Here is a 21,905-nt window from a genome sequence, read left to right on the forward strand (position 1 = left end):
CGAGCGGCGTCCGCGCACCCCGCGTGCGTAAGAGGAAGGGGATTGAGGGAGCGACTCGCTGTTTGGGAGGAGTAGGGAAGAGGTCTGGTTACCGAGAACGGGGGGCGGGGAGGGGGCGTTTCTTGGGCAATGGCGTTTGTTATTGGCAGGTTCGGGTCTCGCCGGGCAGTTCAAAACGGAAGTGTCAGAAAGTCTCCCAGCCCGGCTGGGAGGGGGAAGGGAAGGAAGCGGGGAGGAGGGGGGAGGGAGAAAAACAAAACAAAACAAAACAAAACACTGTTGTGGCGCATGCGTGCTAGTCGGCGCGAGCCGTAATAGTAGCTGTCCAACAATCCCGAGCTGGGGATTGTGAGGCACGGTTCAGGTATGAGCAGTGTACCCCGACATACGGTTTCGGGGGAACTTTTTGGAAATCCTTGGGTCCTCAAGGGGAGGCAGTTCCCACGACGTAGGCTTCGTATGTAGAGAGCCCCCATGGTGGCGAGGCTCGTCAGTTTCCCCTCGCAGCGCCAGTCCTTTCAGTTGGGAAGCCGGACTCCTCAGTGCTGGCGCTGGCTCGGGGCAGTGCCGGGCCTTCCCTGGGCTGACGAGGTCTGAGGCTGTGGCTGGCCCGAGGAAACGGCTACCTCATGAAAGGGCAAGAGGAAAAAAGCCATGAGCGTGCTCTCCCCTCACTGCTTCGTTGTGTTGGAGGTTCAGCCTTCCCAGTGATGAGTGATTTCGAGGACTCTTTCTTCTCGAGGGTCCCGTTGGGTTGTTGTAGGTAAATGGTTGATACAGTCTCCAAGCATGAGTAAGTAGTTCTGGAACTCGAGAATCTCCTAGTCCGGGCTCTTCATTTTAGTAAGTGGAAAGGGAGGTAATTAGCTGAAGCAGATTGTCCCAAGGTCACATCCGGATCGAGGGAGCGGCCCAGAACCTGGGACTCTAGTTCTCCAGGAGAGAAAAGTCCCATCTATACAGGAGCCCTAGTCATCTGAGGAATACTATTGCTATACTGGAAAAAGGCGTCTTAAGGTGAATCCATCTAAAATGGGGACCGGGATTTCATAGTAAATAGTTTATAAAAGGTTTGATTTGGACATTATTGAAAAATGAAACTAAAAATTATGAAGATGTTTGTTTTTAACAAAATTTAGATTATAGTTTAACAAAATTTAGATTATAGTTGCAATTGTGTTAATTCTTAGAGTCTGAACAAAGACTTAGGTGTTGGGTTTGTTTCCTGACATTTGTATGATAGCATATGATACCACATCCTTCACATTTAATTTATGAAGCACTGTCTTAAAGAGGGTTGTTGTAACAAAAATATTACGAGGCTTCATCAGTTTTCCCAGGGCCACTCAATCCTTTGATATTCAGATCTTTGTTTTTTGATAGATGATTCTGTTTAGAGAGTGATATTTCAGTTGGAATTAATTTTTACAAGTAGTTTATTAGTGAATATTTTCATGTTGTTAGGACTGCTTTATCCCTATGCAATTTCATAGGGAGGCTGCAAAGCATCAGTGAATAGAGAGGTGGCCTAGCCAACAGAAAGATGTTAAGTTTAAGTTCTTTAACATAAACTGAATATTTACATCTTATTCCTCCCCTCACACCCCTTCCCCCAGCAACTGAACAAATTGCAGAACCAAAGTCCATATTAAACTTGGTATCTGTAAATAACTTGGACTAGGTTAAGGAGAACTTGCTATACTGAATTAGAAGTTATGTTAGGGTCATAGATTTATAGATAGTCTGGTCATCTCGGTTTTTATGGGAGCAAACTGAGGGCAGAGAGGTTCATTGACTTAAGGTTACATAAGTAGTGACAGAACTAGGATACAAACAATTTTTTTTTCTTAATTCCAAATCCAAGGCTTTCCACACACACACATATTTCACACACACACACACACACACACACATATTATACCATGAGGATGCTGTATAATATTTTTGTACGGAAAACAGCATCTTAATAACCTATCTTTGCTCTAAACTGAAGTTGAGCTTTATAATCACTTCCCAACTCTATGGCAAATAGGGAAGGAATATTGTCATATGACATGTGACAGCATGACCTTGAGAATGAAGGAATAGGCTCCAGCTGGAGATAATCTGAGATGTTACAATTCATCCTTTTCTAAGTAATATGAGGGCTGACTATTAATATAGGTACATTGGTAATATTCCTGTGAGTAATAGTAAGCACTTTTGATCCTAAATATTCAAATATGCACCTATAATCTATAGTGAAATAATGATAATTAACTTGAACACCATTATTAATACATCAGCAACACATTGAATACCAATAATATGTCAGGCTTTATAAAGGGAGATGAGTTGTATAGCCACTGTTCCTATTATTTCTGTGTTATATGATATTTCCCAAGGGTAATAATTCCTTATGGATTTTTTGTTTGTTTTTTTGTTTGTTTATTTTTGTGGGGCAGTGAGGGTTAAGTGACTTGCCCAAGGTCACACAGCTAGTAAGTGTCAAATGTCTGAGGCCAGATTTGAACTCAGGTCCTCCTGAATCCAGGGCTGGTGCTCTATCCACTGCACCACCTAGTTGCCCCCATCAATTAGTTTTTGTTGTTTTTTTTTTCTCAACAAACATTTATTTTATTTTCCATTTACATGTAAGGGTAGTTTTCAACATTCATTTTCATAAGATTTAGAGTTCCAATTTTTTCTCCTTCCCTCCTTCCATTTCCTCCCCCCTCCACAAGATCACAATCAGGTTATATATGTACAATCCACAAGTGTTCTTTTTATCAGTTCTTTCTATAGCAGTGCATAGTATGCTTCCTCATTAGTTTCTTGGGATTGTCCTGGATCATTGTACTGCTGAGAGTAGCTAAGTCATTCACAATTATTCATTGAACAATACTGCTCTCACTACACACAATGTCCTCTCAGCTCTGCTCATTTCACCATACATCAATGTTCATTAGTCTTTCAAGGGTTTTGGGGGATCATCCTGTTTGTCATTTCCTGTAGCACAAGTCCATTCCACTACAATCATATAACACAGCTTTTTCCATCATTCCTCAATTGATGGACATTCCCTTGATTCTCAATTCTTAGCCTCCACCAAGAGTTGCTATAAATATTTTCTGTACAATTTTCCCCCCTTTTCTCTTTTTCATGATTACTATTGTTAACTGTTTCCCTTCCATCTTATTCCCTTCCCCATGAAATTTATTATATTATCCATCTTCTTTCATCCTATCACTCTTCAAAAGGGATTTGCTTCTGTCTGTCCCCTCCCCCACTCTGTCCTTCCTTCTTTTGCCCCTCTTTCTTTATTCCCTTCCCCTCCTATTTTCCTGCAGGGTTAGAGAGATTACTCTACCCAATTGAGTGTGTACATTAGTCCCTCCTTGAGCCAATTCTAATGAGATTGAGGTCTTTGAGCCAATTTTAATGAGTGTTAGGCTCATTTACTGCCCAGATTAAATAGATTACTCCACCCAGTTGGGTGTGTCTATTAGTCCCTTCTTGAGGCAGCTCTGATGAGTTTAAGATCTTTGAGCCTTTTCTGATGACTGTAAAATTCATTTACTGCCCTGATCCTCTCCCATCTCTTCCCCCACTCCATAAGCCTTTTCCTGTTATTTTCATGTAGGATTTCGCCTCTGCCCTTCCCCCTCCCCCAATTAATTCCCTTCACCCCTCAATTTAACTCTAAAGATGTTATCATCTAGCTAAGTGACACAGTGGACAAATCATCACCCCAGACCCAGGGGGATCCCAGTCAAAACCCGGCCTCAGACACAAGACAGTCGCCCACTGTACAACCCCAGGTATGTCCCCCAGCTCCAATTTTTTTTTTTATGGTTCTCTAGGGTCTTGTATTTGAAAGTCATATTTGCCATTCAGTTCAGGTCTTTTCATCACAACTATCTGAAAGTCTTCTTTTTCATTAAAGTCCCATTTTTTCCACTGAAAGATAATGCTGAGTTTTGCTGGGTAGGTGATTCTTGGTTGTAATCCCATTTCCTTTGCCCTTTGGAATATCATATTCCATGCCCTCTGGTCCTTTAATGTAGAAGCTGCTAGATCTTGTGCTATCTTGACTGGGGCTCCACAGTACTTGAACTCTTTCTTTTTGGCAGCTTGCAATATTTTCTCCTTGACCTGAGAGCTCTGGAATTTGGCTATAATATTCCTAGGAGTTTTCTTTTTGGGATCTCTTTCTGGAGGTGATTGTTGGATTCTTTCAATTTCTATTTTAGCTGCTTCTTCTAGAATTTCAGGGCAGTTTTCCCTGAGAATATCTTGGAAGATGGTGTCTAAGCTCTTTCCTTGATCATGGTTTTCAGGTAGACCAATAATTTTCAAATTATCTCTCCTGGACCTATTTTCCAGGTTGGCAGTTTTTCCCAGAAGATATTTCACATTGCCCTCTATTTTTTTATTCATTTGGGTTTGCTTTATTGTGTCTTGGTTTCTCATGAAGTCACTGGCTTCCATTTGTTCAATCCTAATTTTTAGGCAATTATTTTCATCAGAGAGCTTTTGTACCTCCTTTTCCATTTGACTTTTCAAGCTGTTGACTTTTTTCTCATGTCTTTCCTGCATCACCCTCATTTCTCTTTCCATTTTTTCCTCTACCTCTCTAATTTTATCTTCAAAGTCCTTTTTGAGTACCTCTATGGCCTGAGACCAATTCATATTTTTCTTGGAAGCTTTAGATATAGGGGCCCTGATGTTGACATCTTCCTCTGAGGGTGCCCCTTGGTCTTGTTACTGAAGAAACTTTCTATGGTCTTCACCTTTCTCTGTCTGCTCATCTTGTCTTTCTTTTACTAGACTTTTAGCTCCTTAAAGTGGGGCACTGTTTCCAGGCTGCAGTATCCCAAGCTTAAGAAGTCCCAGGTGGTATGATTTAAGGAGAATCAGGTTCTTCCCTCGACCAGCCTGTTTCCTGGTCCTAGATGACCCCAGACCAACTTGCCAATCAACCAGCTTTGTGTGCTGTGGTTGTTAGCTCCGATGAGCCTGTGCCCCTCCCCTACCTGGGCCACTTCTACTGGAGCCTACCACCTGGTGCTCAGTAGGGGTGTAAAATCCAAGTTCTGCCTCAGCACCAGCATAGACCCCTGTAGTCTCTCCCCTGCCCAGGGCTTAGCCCACTCACCAGACTGTGAGCTTAGTTCCAGATGACACTGGTGTGTCAGCTGATTCAGAGGCTCTGGGGGTCTCCTTCTCTGGTGAAGCCTTCCTGGGACTGGATCTGTGTCAGGGTGACTGTGGGGTTGGGCCCGACTCCTGTATTAGCACAGCAGCTCCCTCCTTCTCACCTTCCAAGCTGTTCTTGGTTAGAAGATGATTTCAGCACATTCTTCTGTGAGTTTTGCTGATCCAGGCATTTTCCTATGACCTTATTTGGATGGTTTTTGGAGTGATCCTGTCATGAGTTTGGGAGCTCACTGCCTTCATTCCTTATGGATTTATAACATTTTCTTTGACCCATGTGGAAAAATATAAATGGAAGACAACTGCTACTTCTAATATAAGCTGTCAGGTTATTATTGCATATAAGTATGAAAATAAGCTTGTGAGAAGTATAACCCACTAAAGCATATACAATGAATGACCTCATGGCAAAAGGTGGAGTAAGTTTGTTATTCTAAGCTGAACAGTTGGATCACAGTCAACATCATAATGAAATAAGCAAGCATAAACCGCTGCCAGGTTACCTCTAGATATCTAGATATCTAGATGATTTTAAAATGGCAGTGGTTGTATATAAAAAAAAAAACCAGACTTAATTATACCCAATAAATGTATAGCATTAGTAATGGAGGTCAATTTTTAAAAGTTAATTTAAAACACGTTAAATTCAAAATAAAAATAAAAATCTCATCATGAAAAAAGTCATTGTTTTTAGCTCACTGTTAACTCATGTTTTATTTTAGTTTAATTAATTTTCTGTTTTTTTAATGCATATACATAAATACATTTAAAATGAACTTTACTGTTTTAAAAACTCTAAGCCAAGTCTTTTTTTTCCCCCCTACCTCTGGTTAGGGCCCATCTGCCAATTTGCATATAGGCCAGATTTTGCATATGGTTCTTTTTTTTCCCTTCAAAATATATCTCAGCTTTTTCCTTTCTTCTTCCCTTACACTGCTATTATGCTAGTTCAGGTACTCATCTCCCCATGACCAGATTACAGCAAAATCTCCCTTTCTGATTTGCCTATTTCCAAAGTCTTCTCTCTTACCTCATTCTAGTCTGTCATTTATACTGCTGCCAAACTAATCTCCCTAAATTAAATCAACCAGTCAAATATTTACTAAGCCCCATTTACTATATACACAAGACACTATTGTAGACACAAGGGATACTAACACAAATATATAATTATCCGTCCAAGAAGTTTACAACATATCTAAGGAGATGACATATACAGAAATAAGTGTATGTAAAAATATATGCAAGGAGGACTTGGTGTCAGGAAGGCACTGTGGAAAATCAGGAAAGGTTTCATGTAAAAGATATAACCTGAGAATTGAGTATTGAGGTAAACAAAGGATTCTAAGAGGGAGAGGTAAGAATTCCAACTTCTTTGACAACCTGTGCAAAGGTGTGGGGATGGGAAATTAACAGTGTTACTTATGAGAAATGGCAAGGCCAGTTTGGCCCACTGAAGAGTGTATGGAAGGGGAATAATTTATAAAAAGGTTGGAAAGGTAAATCCAGGGCCAGATTTTAAAAGGCTTTTATAGAAAGGTGGGACTAGAATTGGAAAAATCCTGACTCTCAACATAGTGCACTTTTCCAAAAAGCATGTCATTTCAACAAACTTCTATGTGTCAGGCACTGGGCTAGTCACCGAGGCATACAAAGGCAAAAAGAGCCAACAGGTAATGACTTCAAAGAGCTTAAATTCTTCAAGGCAAATATGAACATCTAAGCAAATTTGGTATATGTACATCTTTAAAATGATTAGATTTAATGACTTCTATAGTTCTTTCCAGCTTTAAGTCAATGATTCTAATTTCTGTGGTAATACATAGATCTAATATAAAGGACAGTTTGTTACCAATAGAATGGATTCCAAAGGGTACAATGGAAATATAAGTGTGGGATAGGGACCCTGAAGGGAAAGGGCTGACATGGATGATATGAAGAAAAATGGTATTGTGGTAAGCTTCAGTCTAGCCAGTCCCCAACTTAGAATCATAAGATTCTTTTTTGAGCTGGACTAAATTAGGAAAATTTCCTGAACATTGAATGCTTTTCCCCTAAAATTCTCAACCCTTGATAATCAGGAGAAGGTGGCCTTCTCATTAAGGAGTTTTGATTTTTTAAATGGGCAATTCTTTCTAAACAATATGAAAACACGCAACCAACAAATAAATACTATTATATTTTCATCACCAGCAAATTTGAATTTCATATGCATATTGAAGTTGTAAGTTATAAATCCTTAACGTGTTATGCTTTAGGACTTCAAGTCCATGGCTTATTTTCCCTAAACAGGCTGTTAAAAAGCAGCACAGAGGAAGAAGGGGAGGGAGAGAGAAGAAAAAGGAAAGGAGAAAGGAATGAAGTATTTCATCAAAAATCAAATTTCTATTTTATATGCAAACTCTAAGTGCCTGTATTTTGTTTTATATGCATTGTAGCCAGTTGATAAATGTTGTTACAAAAAAGATAAATCATTTTAATTCCAGCAAAATTGACAATAAGATTGTAAATCTGTAACATTTTGAAATTATTTTCTAGCATTCAAAGTCCTTTTCAGAATTGTAATCTCATTTGTGTAGGAAATGTTTGGTAACATTTTCTTCTTCTTGTAACTTATGAATTGTAAATTAGTCTATAATTATATAAGTTTTGGAGAGTTGCCTATGACACTTGAGAGATTAAGTGTCTTGGGATGGTCACTCAGCATAGTATATGTCAGAGGCAATACTTGAACCTAAGCCACCTTCTGGTGGACTTTTATCTACTGCACAATACTGCCTTCACACACACACACACACACACACACACACACACACATCATGCTAAAAATTAAGAGATCTGTTAACATTTTAGAAAACTATTTTAGTTATAATTGAAAGAAGAACAACAAAAAGACCCTTTCCCTTCCCAAATTAACAGAACCTGGAGAAAGTTCTGGAATCTTACCTATCTTCTCATTCCCTCTCCCCATCCCCCCCCCAATTCTCCCAGATACCAGGATCACTTATCTGAGAATATAAGAAGAAAAGTCAATTTCTAATTATAAACCCAGTTAGCTGTCTGGGGAAACCTAGCCCCTCACAGACTCTCTACACCCAATCGAAATATTGAGAAGATAACTTCATATTTATGCTGATATTATTAATACCAGCCAACAAATAGTGCTTTAATGTTTAGTGATCATTTTGTTATTGTTCATCCTTAATTTTTGAAGAGTACCAGTAATATCACGGATGATACCTTGATGCAGAATTGGATTTAAGTGAGGTAGAGTTGCACGAAGCCAATCTCACTGTCTCTTCCTAAGTCATCAAAGTCCAGTATCAGTACAAAAGTAAAGACAATTGGTGATGGCCCAGAATGCAGTGGGTGATGCTGCCTGACCAAGCCCTAAGCACTTCACAGCAGCTCCTTCAGCCACCTTTATGACCATTGGAACAAATTGTTCTCTTCTGCCTATTCCTTCGGGAAACGTCTTCACAGCTTGGGGTAGATATGCTCCAATTCACTGATGCATCCAAGCCCTGTTGGTTCCCCTCAACCTAGTTTAGTCCTCCTGCTGAGAAGATTTACCATTGTGTTCCCACTGCTGTGCTACAGCATCTTGGAACCACAACTGAGATGTGGGTAAGGTGGACACCAAAGATGGATGAGCAGCCCTCAAAAAGGGCTCAGCAAGTCCTCATGCCAGAGGTGGTAGTCCTCCTAAACACCCCCATACACCCCAATAATCATTTTCATACATTATAAATGAAAAAAATGACCAAACCCTTACTGTGTGCCAAGTATTCTAAGCATTTGGGATACAGATATAAAATGGAGACAGGTAGTACCTGTTCTCAGCAGCTTAGATTCTAATGGGAGGAGACAACACAAAGAACAGGAAAGTTATAGTCTGAGAAATCTCAAAGATTTAGTGTGGAACCATAGGGCAATTGATTGACATGCCTTTAACAAAAGCAGTTGTAATACTGATTTAATTATAGTTCTCAACAAGAGATAGAAAGGGCAGGGTAGCAAATGGTCAGGGTAAAGATAAGACTTTATGGTTCCAAGATCCAAATCAAGTGTAGAAAAAATATTCGATTTGGAAATCAAAGGCATTGACTGCCAAGCAGTGCCTGTGTAACCTTAGATAAGTCACCATTTCAATATCTTCATCTGTAAATAAGAAATTTTAACTAGGTTTCTCCACCTTTCATTTTTTTGTTGGGTTGAGTATGGGATTTGATACTGTGTCAAGTAAAACTATATGTGGTTGCCTTATTTCTGTCCCAAGTTTGGGGAAAATTAGCTGGGGTTTCTAATATATTTGTTACTTATAAATTAGAAACTTTAGCACCAGTTTTGGGCATTAAGCATTTATTAAAGCATATTAGATATTAGTAAAGAGAAAACATGTGGAGTTCAGAAAGTTCACAAGGCCTATCTAGCCTAGAGGAAAAATAGAGCTCAGCCTGTCATGCTTCTTCCTCCAAGTCCTCTGCCACCAAGAGTGCCTCAGAGAGAATAACTGCCTGTGGAAGCTTCCTCTGGGTCCGGAGGAGAGGCAGTCCTTATACACTGCTTCAAGCTAATTGGCTAGCATCACCCAAATCCATTGGTTCACTGGACTTGAGGGTGGTCCATTAGCAGAACATGCCTAGGTCAGAGTTCAGAGAACAGCCCCCCCCCCCCCCCCCCCCCCCCCAGGCTCTCAGGTAGGTGTGGTTTCAATCAAGTCAACTTCAAGTGAGTCAATCAGCAAAGTCAATCCAATCGATCTTAATATAATCCCTTCAAAGGGGGTGGTGGTGGTGGTGATGGTGGTGGTTCTATGGGCATTCCAAAACCCATTTTCTCACAGTACCATGCAAACATATTTCATTACTCTCTTTTGCTGTCTTTTTAATTATGTGGTCTTTTAGGAATAATTATTACTTCAATGATATATAAAAAATTATACCTCTTAAATAGCAGAATTCAGTCATTTTTAGCAATATTATAATTGCTATTCACAGTTAGGAGATGGCAAGCCTTTATGCATCAAACTCAAAAAAAAAGTGCAAAGGAAAGTCTGACCAAAATTGAAAACCAAATCCAAGAACTAACAATGTTGCTACAAAACAGTCTAATTATCAGGAAAAAAAGGAGACTTTCAGCTAGAGGGGTTATCAATTCTTATACATTCAACATAGGTTTCTTGAAATGGAAAGAACTAAGAGGAAATTAGTAAAAGCACAAAACAAAAACCAGCTACTAATCATTGCTATGAGAATATGCCTGTCATGGCCAAGACAATACAAAGACTGATATGTTGAAGATTGGAAAAAGGTAATTTTACTTTACAGTGCTTGTGAAGTAGTACAGTTGAGTCTATAAGATCTAGACATCTTAGTCATATTATCTCACCAAAAACAAACAAACAAAATGTGTTTTTTACTTCCAGTTGCACTGGACACATTGATGAAATGATGAACTTTGAGATGTGTGTGTGTGTGTGTGTGTGTGTGTGTGTGTGTGTATAGACATACTAAGAATTCTTCCAGAATTACAGAAACTCCCCAAATGAAGATGGAATATTGAATCATGATTTTGTACTATGCTTCAAGTCTTGAAAGGTTAAGAAGTTTATCCAAGAGACCATAAACACTTCATGAAGAATGAAAGGACGTGTCAAAATTGTAAACTCAATATCAAATAGTATAAAACAGGTGACCAGCAAAGGGAAGACATGGCATATTTTAAAAATTAAGATATAAAAAGTTGTAATGCTTTTGTATAAATCCATACATTTATTTTACTTTGTCCAAACGTATTTAAATACACACTATTGAATATCAAAAGAAAACCTCATCTATGCTGGATAACCCTCTGCCATCCTCAGACTGAGTCTTCTTCTGAAGCAGCCCATGAACTGATGATCAATTTAAATGAATACCTGCCCTTCCACTCACAAATTTGTATTAAACTCAATTAATTGCTGGTACTTAGCCAGCCTTAGCTGAACAAAAGTAAACACATCATTAGAGCAAAAGCAAACATGTCATTAGAGTGTCAAGCACAAGGACTTGGGATTTGGAACAGGTGACCAGAGTTGTTTATGCTCTGACCCTGAACCCAATTTCACAATGTGTTGATTAGGTAAATAAATAGGCTCTGAAGTTTCCCTGTGAATCTGTCCTACATCCAGATGCCATTGTAAATCATTTTTTGGAGGGGAGGATTCAATCTGGTATATTCTGGAGAAAAGGAAATGGGCTATGCATTAATGTATTGATGGGCACTGAAAACAGGATACTAGTGAAATTTTTCTCCAGAAGAATAGATTGGAGTCTGGATCAGAAATTAAGTTAAAAAAAACCACTTGTGACAAGGATGCCTCTGACTCAACCACCTGAACCCTCTGACCTACCTTTAGGACATAATCCATTCTCTGAAATGTATGATATCTTCTCATAAATCTGGCCTTAGCCAGCTCTCAACCATTAAACAAATGCCTTTTCAAATAATGTTATATAGGTAGTCATAGATATATCTGTGCATATACATGTATATACATGTGTGTATACAGATATAGATATACACACATACAAATACCCTTGAAAGAACTCTATCAGATTAGGGGAAATGGGGATCTATATATTTATTTTCATATACAGCTGTGTTATCGCTATACCTATATGAGAAACTCAATTTTTCTTGAACCTTGTCTACTGATATAATTGCCTTATATGCATATGATAGAGTATTATTTGCAAATGTTACAGAGGCTTTGGGCCTCTGTAAATGAAAATAAACAAATACTCCTATTTTATACATTGCATGAAGTTCAAGCCAATCTACTTCAAAAACCTATTGTGAGTACCTGAGAGTAGATCTCTGAAAAGCATAGACTGAGGAGGGGGATAGGGAAGGAAAGGAGAGAAAGAAGAAACATTTATTTGATCCATATGTCCTCACCAGTTTACATTTCTATTAGAAATAATTCTTATTGTCTCCACTCTTCCTATCTAGCATGTCCTTCAGATTTGAATTAAGATCACATCTTTCCAGATTTCATAGTTCCTTTAGCCAAGCATATGGTCAATACATTTTTAAAAATATACTTGAGGGCAGAACAACATAAAAAAATCTATACTACGTTCATTTATATGTGGGGAGGATCTTTATAGCTTGCCATGCCAACCATTCCATACTTAGATCTAATTATTAGTGAATTTTCATTTATATCAAGCTTATATTTGTCTCTTTATACCTTCCAACCATGTTTCCTAGTTCAATTTAGCAAGCATTAAGCACTATAGACAGCTAGGTGGCACAGTGGCTAGAATTCTTGGCTTAGAGTCAGATGGATCTGAATTCAAATATGTTTTCAGACACAAGCTGTGTGACTCTGGTCAAGCCTCTTAACCTCTGTCTGCCTCATTTTCCTCTATTGTAAAAGGAGGATTTTGATAGCACCTACTTTGATATCACCTACTTTGCAGATTTGTAAAGACCAAAGGAGATATCTGTAAAGCACTTAGCATAGTAGGCACAATATAAATGCTAGATATAATTCTTATATTTTTATTCCTTATTGTGCAAAGTACTAGGGACTGGGCCACAAAACAAAAAAAAAAGAAATAGCCCTTCCCTTCCAGGAACTTATATTCCACTGTAGAGACACAACATGTACACATAAATAAATACAAAATAGGTACAAGGTAATTTGGGAAGTGGAAGTGGGGCACAGAGGTAGAACATTAACAGCTAGTGGAATCATGAAAGGACTTGTGTAGAACTTGCAACCTGAGTTGAACCTTGAAGTGAGTCAGGGATTATAAGAGGTGGAGGTCAGGTGGAAATCCTTGAAGACGTAATGATACACTTGAAAAACAAGTAGGTTGCTCTTGCTGTAATGCATGTCTTAATCTCCTTGTCAGAAATGTTGTAGAAGGGATATAGACTTTCACATAAGAATTAGACTAAATGACGTCTAAAATCCCTTTCAATTCTGAAATTCCATGATTTTACAAATTCCTTCTAGACTCTAAACTACACAAATACAGGGACTGTTTAATCTAAATTTTTAACCATTCCCCTAGTAACTAGCATGGAGCAACTAAGCAGATAGTGCATAGAGTGCTGGGCCTAAAGTCAATTAAGACTTCATCAAATCTTTCTTCAGGCACTTATTAGCTGTGTGACCCTGGGCAAGTCATTTAACCCTATTTGCCTCAGTCTCCTCATCTGTAAAATGAGCTGGAAAAGGAAATGGCAAACCACTTCAGGATCTCAGCGAAGAAAAGCCCCCAAATGGAATCACAGAGAGTTAGACATGACTGAAAAAACAACAGTACCTAGCATGGTGCTCTGCATAGAGTAAGAGTTTGATAAATGTTTGTATAGCTAAATTATCCAGTGTCTAGCATAGCATCTTGTACAAATCAAGTAGTTAAAATGCTTATTGATTGACTGAAAATTGCAATAATGAAAATAGAAGGGCCTAGAAAATGCCTCAGCCAACAAACATCTAATCTTGCATAGCATACAGATATGTCAGCCAAGTGTCACAACAGTCTGTTAGAAATTTGTTTATGGAGTGACTTGCCTGAACTCTCCCCAAGACCCCTCCAAATACTTTCAAATAATGCCATAAAACAATTCCTGGAGCAGCAGAACTCACAAAAGGACAGGGTGAAATCATTTTCCAGCCAAAGACAACTTAGAAAGTTGTCAGGAAGGGTCTGTTGTACCAGAGTGAGAGTGGAGTGAAGCCCAGCACAGGCTGTACCAGCACAGATCCAAGCCCAGGATAGGCCCAGCTCCAGCCACAGCAAACTAGGAGCAGACCTTGGGAGCCTCTGAATAAGTGGTGGAACTCAGCCCACAGATGGTAAGGGGATAAAAAAAAACTCCAGAAGGAGATTACAGGGGTCTCTTTGCTAGCATTGAGGCAGGACTGTTGTTTTGCCCATACTCAGATCCAGGTCACAGTCTTGGGTGGTGGTTCTAGGTAAGGGAGGAACACAAGCACACAGGAGCTTGCAGTCATAGTGGAGCATAGTTCCAGTTCCATAGTGGAGTTATAATTCCAGGGCAGAAAATCAGGCCTGTGATTGCTTACAGACCAGAGAACAGACCAGGAGAGTAGTAAACATAGTTTTCCTTAAATCATACTACCTTGGAAGAACTAAGGACTTACAAATTCCTAGAAGTATCTGGGAGAAAAACTGCTCAAACTCCCTGAAACTTAGGACAGTGCACCCTCCACCCTGGAAGCAGTGCCTCATTTTAACAAAGAGTTAAAAGTCAAGAAATAGGCTGGGGAAATGAGCAAACAGAAAAAAATTGCTGACCCTAGAAAGTTTCCATGGTGACAAGGAAGATCAAAATACACCCTCAGAAGAAGATAACAAAGTCAAAAGCTTCCAAGAAAAATCTGAATTGGTCCCAGGCCATAGAAGGGATCAAAAAAGACTTTGAAAATAAGAGAGGTAGAGGAAAAAATGGAAAGAGAAATGAGAGTAATGCAAGAAAATCATGAAAAAAGTCAACTGCTTGTTAAAGGAGACACAAAAAAATACTTGGGGGCAGCTAGGTGGTATAGTGGATAGAGCACTGGCCCTGGAGTCAGGAGGACCTGAGTTCAAATCTTGTTTCAGACACTTGACACATACTAGCTGTATGACCCTGGGCAAATCACTTAACCGTCATTTCCCTGCAAAAAAAAATACTGAAGAAAATAACACCTTAAAAAACCAAACAAACAAACAAACAAACAAAAAAAACCCCAGACAGTGACAAATGGTAAAAGGAGGGGAAAGGAATAAGGGGGAAGGTTGATAGAAGAAAGGACAGATTGGGGGAAGGAGTAGTCAGAAGCAAAACACTTTTGAGGAGGAACAGGGTGAAAGAAGATAGAAAATAGAGTAAATGTCCTGGGAAGGGAATAGGATGAAGGGAAATACAGTTAGCAGTATTAATTGTGAAAAAAATTTAAAGCAGGTTTGTCTGACAGGCCTCATTTCTCAAACACATAGAGAACTGAGTCAAATTTATAAAAATAAGAGCCATTCCCCAATTGATAGATGGTCAAAAGATATGAAGTTTTCAGATGAAGCAATTATAGCTACCTATAGCCATATGAAAAAAACACCTCTAACTCACTATTGATTGGAGATATGTAGGTCAAAATAATTCTGGGACACTACATTATACCTATTGGATTAGATAACAGGGCAGCAGAGGAAAATGACAAATGTAGGGGATATGGAAGAAATGAGACATTAAAGCACTCTTGGTGAAGTTGTAAATTGATTTCAGCATTCTGTAGAACAATTTGGAACTATGGCCAAAGGGCTAAAAAACCATGTATACTCTTTGACCTAGTAATACTACTACTTGGTTAATATCCAAAAAGAGATAAAAAAAACAAAAAGTTGAATTCAAAATTGGGGAGATGCCCATCAATTGGGGAATGGCTGAACAAATTGTGGGATGAGATTATGATGGAATACTATTGTGCTGTAAGAAATGGTGAGCAGGGTGCTATCAGAAAAACCTGGAAAGACTTCCATGAGCTGTTGCAAAGTGAAATGTACTCTATATAAAATAACAACAATAATGTGATGACTTAGCTATTTTCAGCAATACAGTGATCCAAGACAAGTCTGAAGGACTTAAGAAAAATGCAGTCCATCTCCAGAGAAAGAACTAATGCTGTCTGAATACAGATGGAAGCATAATTTTTTAGTTCCTTTTTCTTAAGTTTTTTTTGTCTGTTTTCTTTCACAACCTGACTAATGTGGAAATGTTTTACATGACCATACATATATAATTTATATTGAATTGCTTGCGTTCATAAGGGTGTGGGGCACGGAGGGAGAGAGGAAGAGAATTTGGAACACAAAGTTTTAAAAATAGACATTAAAATTGTTTTTACATGTAATTTGGGAAAAAATAAAATTCTAAATTCTAAAAAATGAAACTTGTTTATAAAATGTTATGACAATAGTGAAAAATTGTGAACAGTTTTACCTAATAAAAGAATGGAGAGGTAAATAACTTTTCAGAAATTCTAGCAAAAAAAAAAAAAGTGGTCATCCTGAGGGAATTTAAGAATAAAAGTGGTAAAAACAAACAGGTGAAAAATGAAAAAGACCTATAAATAATTTTTAAAACAGACTCTTCATCATCAATGATAGTGGAGCTGTATCATTTGTACTCTAGCTTCACAGCCCTAGATGTGTTGTATGAGGAAGTGGAAATGACATTGAAAAAGAATTAGGAGGGGCAGCTAGATGGCGCAGTGGTTAAAGCACCGGCCCTGAATTCAGGAGTACCTGAGTTCAAATCCGGCCTCAGACACTTGACACTTACTAGCTGTGTGACCCTGGGCAAGTCACTTAACCCCCATTGCCTGCAAAACAAAAAACAAACAAACAAAAAAAAAAAAAAAAAAAAAAAAAGAAAAAGAATTAGGAGAACAGCTGGAATAGATCATGTATATATAGAGGAAGTTGATTGAGGGTATTAATGGTTCACTTCTCAAGATATCTGAAAGAAGAGAGAATACTATAGGCTTGGGGAAAAGAATGGGTTTTTAGGACCTCATCATTAACAGAAAATATTGTTGTTGGTCCTTCATTTTTTTTTTTTTTGCAGGCAATGGAGGTTAAGTGACTTGTCCAGGGTCACACAGCTAGTAAGTGTCAAGTGTCTGAGGCCGGATTTGAACTCAGGTACTCCTGAATCCAGGGCCGGTGCTTTAATCACTGCACTATCTAGCTTCCCCTGGTCCTTCATTCTTGAAGAGGACCATGACATCAGGGTGAAGTCATGGCTTACACTGAATTGGATGTAAGTGAGGGAGGGCTGTACAAGGTCACCAACCTCACTCTCTCCTCCAAAGCCATCTGGGTCCAGTGGCAAGATATACATCAGAAGTGGAGACGTCCCTGGATTTTTTAAAAAGACAATTGGGGAGACAGCTAGGTAGTGAAGTGGATAGAGCACCGGCCCTGGATTCAGGAGGACCTGAGTTCAAATCCGGCCTCAGACACTTAACACTTACTAGCTGTGTGACCCTGGGCAAGTCACTTTAACCCCAATTGCCTCACTAAAAAAAAAAAAAGACAATTGGGGTTTTAAGTGACTTGCCGGGGTCACACAGCTAAGTAGGTATCTAAGGTAAGATTTGAACTCAGATCCTCCTGACTGCAGGGTGAGTGCTCTATCCACCATATCACATACGTGCTCTATTAATGAAAAATAGGGGACAAGAGAACATCAATACTTGTTCATGTCCACAGAATCTTTATGAGAATAATCTATACATGTATCAAGATGCCCTCATTGAAGGTTAAAGGATAGACTTTCATAAGTGTGAGAGGAATTTAGATTTAGAGGTAGAAGGAACCTTATGCCATATAGTTCAATACCCTCATTTACAGATAAGGAAACTAAAGCTCAGAGATAATTTAAAAAATGCACAATATAGTAAAATCCTTCCTGAGAGGCTTTCTTCCAGTATATGTTAAAATTGAATGAAAGGTATAACAGTAGAAATAATTTTATCAACCCTTTGATTATTAACATCAAATGAGGCATAAAATAAGGAGACATATGCCTATCAATGGTATTTTTCAGTATCATCTTCTGTGACCAACATAGGGTTGTAAAGAATTAATTGTTATTTGAGGTTTTTATGCCTCAGCGTGCACTGGCCTGGGTCTTTGCAAACCGCAGGGTGCTCCACCCACTGGTTGTAGCCATTGCCAGGGCTCTGGCACCTCACGTCATCACCACTTGCCGACGCCTACATGGGCCTGGCAAAATTATAATGATTGGAAGCCTAGTGAGGGCAGTCATGTGACTATCAGAGCAGCCATCCCATTGGCTGGGGCTGTGTGGGGTGTTTCTAGGTTTGGGGGAGGAGAATTGGGCATTCTAGGTGGAAGCTGGAGAGCTACAGGCATTCTACTGTGCATTTTCAGCTGATTCCTGGACGGTGGTATTTTTTCAGGTATTATAATTTCCCTTTCCCCATTTTATTTCCTTTCCCTTGATCCTACTGATCCTGTTTGTGTGTGTGTGTGTGTGTGTGTGTGTGTGTGTGTGTGTTTTAAGTTCGTTCTTGTTAAAATAAATCTTGTTCTGTTTTGAGGGAGGCTGCAGGTCTCCTTCCTTGCCCCAATATTGCGGCGAGCCGCTTAGCTAGCACTCCCCAATTAAAAATTGGTCCCCACAGGGTCTAAGTGGAAGAGGGATTACCTGGGGACTTGGGGAAGTGTCTTCTTGGAGTAAGTCAACAAGCATTTATTAAGCACCTATTCTGTGCCATATACTGTGCTAGAGCATTTATGATGCAAAGAAAGGCAAAAACAAACAAAAAACAACAAATAAAACCCCTCTGCCTTCAAGGATCTCACAATTGATGGGAGAGACAACCTGCAAACAATTGTGTACAGTTTTCCCTTCCACATCACAGGGATTAGGGATGAAGTACCCCCCCCCCAAGATCTGGAAATCTGCATAAAATTTTTGGTCCTCCATATCAGAGAGGAAGTCTGAATTATTATGATATTAAAAGATAAAATATGTTGATATTATACAATATCCTACATATATTTTATGCATTTTTTATTTTCTACGCTTTTTCTGTGTCATCTGCTGGCTTTTGCTTGCTGTCTGTGGCTTCTGAAGGACTCCCAAGAAATTCCCATTTAATTTCTTATGCCAATCCATGATAGTTTTTTTTTGGTGAGGCAATTGGGGTTAAGTGACTTGCCCAGGGTCAGACAGCTAGTGTCAAGTGTCTGAGGCCAGATTTGAACTCAGGTCCTCCTGAATCCAGGGCTGGTGCTCTATCTACTTCGCCATCTAGCTGCCCCCAATCCATGATATATTGAAACTATAATAGGGAAAGTCAAAATATGGAAGGGATAACTGTACAAATAAGATGTATGAAGGGTACATTGGAAATAATCTCAATGAAAAGACAGTTTCATTAATGGGAAACAGGAAAGGCTTCTTGTAGAAGAAAACCCCCAAGATGTTCCTGTTTATGAACACACCCCCAGCATAATGATCTTCCTTAATGGAATTCTTAATCACTCAATAGAGTTCAACCTAACTATCCACATAGGATAGATAGACAGGCAGACACACAGACAGACACACAAGCAGATGTGGTATTACCACATTGCCACCCAATTAACTGTCCACATATTAAATTTGGCCCCACACAGATAATATAAACTGATATGACATAATATAATATAATTAAATATATAAAAGGGAGGACAAAATACTACATGTACCTGAAGGGGAAAAAGTCAATATCAACTGGGTATCAAAGAAAGTTTTGTAGAGAAGATAGTATTTGAGCTAGGTTTTAAAGGATTAATGAGAATTCAACAGGCAGTGGTCACAGGAGAAGATAGCACCAATATATTATGGTTCTAGAGAAGAGCATTCAAAGTCTACTGCAGAGAGCACAACTCTGAGGGACTGGCCAAATTGTTCAAATGCTAAATGTGTGTTTGCCTCAAACACTATTTTATGGAGAATTCACACAAGGCAAATGCTCACACTGAGGTCAGAAGAAGCTCTTACAAGGACACTCTCAAGCTCTCTGTGAAAAACTTTGGAATTTATTGTGAGGCATGGAAGACACTGTCATAGGACCACTCAATATGGTGTGCCTGAATCAAGGAAGGTGCTATGCCCAGTGAGCAAAGCAGAATTGCAGTAACTGAAATGAAATGTGAGGCGTGTAGATTTAGAGACATCTTCACTCCAAATGTTCGTGTGAACTATTGTGTCTGACCCGTGGTAGAATGTTCTGAGCTTATATTGGTCTAATCAGCCACAGTTTGACACACTATACCATGACCCCAACATAGTGGTGTCATTTTGGTCATTTTTAAGACTAAGAACAACCATTTAACCAGAGAACAGTGTGGGCAAAGGCATGGAAGTTGGACTGTGTAGAGTTATATATAGGGCCTGACAAATATTGCAATTTAGACAGAATGCAATATGTGGATTATAACAGTAGGAGATAGATCAGGAAGTATAGAGTGGCCTCAAATGTCAGACTAAGGAATTTGAACCTAACTTAGTGGTCAAGAAGGAGCCAAAACCAAATTTTGAGAAAAATGGACTCTCCATGAGGAAGATTAGTTTACTCCATCAGGATTTCCACTTCTCTCTCAACCAATCAGTTCCAATTCATGCAGTACATTATGTATATACATGTGTATATAGACATGTATACACATATATCTTTATATACATATAAAAGAAAACCTAGTAGGATGAAAATTTTGTAGCTCAAAGTAAAATTATATCTACTATAATTATTTGTATTTAAAGCATATTTGAAAAGATAGCAGGAAGAAAAAATTATTATCAAACATATTTTCTTGTAATTATTTAGTAATTGCATTTTGTACACTTTTTTCATTGTGCATTATTTGCTGCAAACAGGTTTTTGTTTTGTTTACAAATGAAGTATACATCTATAGACCTGTTATGACAATTTGTAATATTGCAACTACTGCATATTTTGTAATATTTGTAATATTTGTAATTTTGTAACTACTTTTGGGACCCCATTTGGGGTATTTTGCATATTTTGGCTGGATGTGTTTTCGACCATGGTTGCTATAGCTTTCAGTTTGCCAGTTGGACAATCTCCAATATACTCCTCACTCACCTTTTGGATATGTTCTCACTGGCTACTGTTCAAATGACAAACTTTTAAATATATTATCTACCTGTTGAGGAAGGTCATGTCTAGAACATGGTAGAAAATGTGCAGAGAAAATGACCCTCCTTGCTGCTTTCACACCTTGCCTTTTAGTCAAGAACATCTACCCTATTCTTGTAAAATAGGACAGTATTTAACTTTTGCTTTGTATTGCTCTCTGCTGGATTCTGAATATCTAGGTGGAGAGTGCTCATCATAGTTACAGATTTGTATTTCTTATACAGGTATGAAGTCAGAATCACTATGGGTTTCTCTATCTATTCTGAAATTAGAGTTTCATTCCATGGCCTATATATCTTCATTACTTCTGAGAGTTCTGTACAGTTCTGACAGATGGTCCCTTCCCTTTACTTTTCAATTCTTCCAGAAAAGATCAAGAGGTATAAAATGATTGCCACAGATCACATTGTAGTCTTCATTGAGTAGTGGTTTCATGAGTTTCAACACTGTAAGTGCACTGGTCTTGTTGCTTCTAAGCATCATATTTTTCCACATAAAAGGGAATCCATTGAACAACTATTTTTTTTCAGTGTTTACTGTCAAGAATTTCAAGACATTTTTTCTGTTTTCTTTGACATATATTGAAATAATGTATAGCACGCCTTACAAGGCCATTGATCATTATGTGTGTACCAAGAATAATTGCCTTCTGAAAAAATTTTTTCTTTCTTTTTCTTTTTTTTGGTGGGCAGTGAGGGCTAAGTGACTTGCCCAAGGTCACACAGCTAGTAAGTGTCAAGTGTCTGAGGCCAGATTTGAACTCAGGTCCTCCTGGCTCCAGGGCCAGTATTCTATCCACTGTGCCACCTAGATGCCCCTTGATAATTTACAATAAAAAGATTCCACAATAAGGATGCTAGACAAAACTTGTCCTAAGATAGATTATGCTTCCTTTCAGTTTTCAGGGCAAAGTCATTACCTCATTATATCTAGGAATACATTTCATGGCATAGTTTTATTGAACAAA

General features: G+C 38.7%; 1 protein-coding gene across 4 annotated transcripts in view; it reads left to right on the plus strand.

The window, feature by feature from the left end:
- The window catches only part of FTCDNL1 (formiminotransferase cyclodeaminase N-terminal like), a 138,065-nt gene that overhangs the window by 591 nt on the left and 115,569 nt on the right, over positions 1-21,905 (plus strand). For 2 of the 4 annotated variants that reach the window (XM_043997318.1, XM_043997321.1), the window contains exon 1: positions 678-793. The exons of 1 other annotated variant lie outside the window; for it this stretch is intronic. In XM_043997318.1, coding sequence (XP_043853253.1) covers positions 790-793 — 4 coding nt within the window. In that variant the 5' untranslated portion in view covers positions 678-789. Of the gene's footprint in view, positions 1-303; positions 365-677; positions 794-21,905 lie in introns of those variants that run through there. One more of the 4 variants, XM_043997320.1, reaches the window with a different exon arrangement.

Source organism: Dromiciops gliroides, chromosome 3 (assembly GCF_019393635.1).
Source record: "Dromiciops gliroides isolate mDroGli1 chromosome 3, mDroGli1.pri, whole genome shotgun sequence".
Lineage (NCBI taxonomy): Eukaryota > Metazoa > Chordata > Mammalia > Microbiotheria > Microbiotheriidae > Dromiciops > Dromiciops gliroides.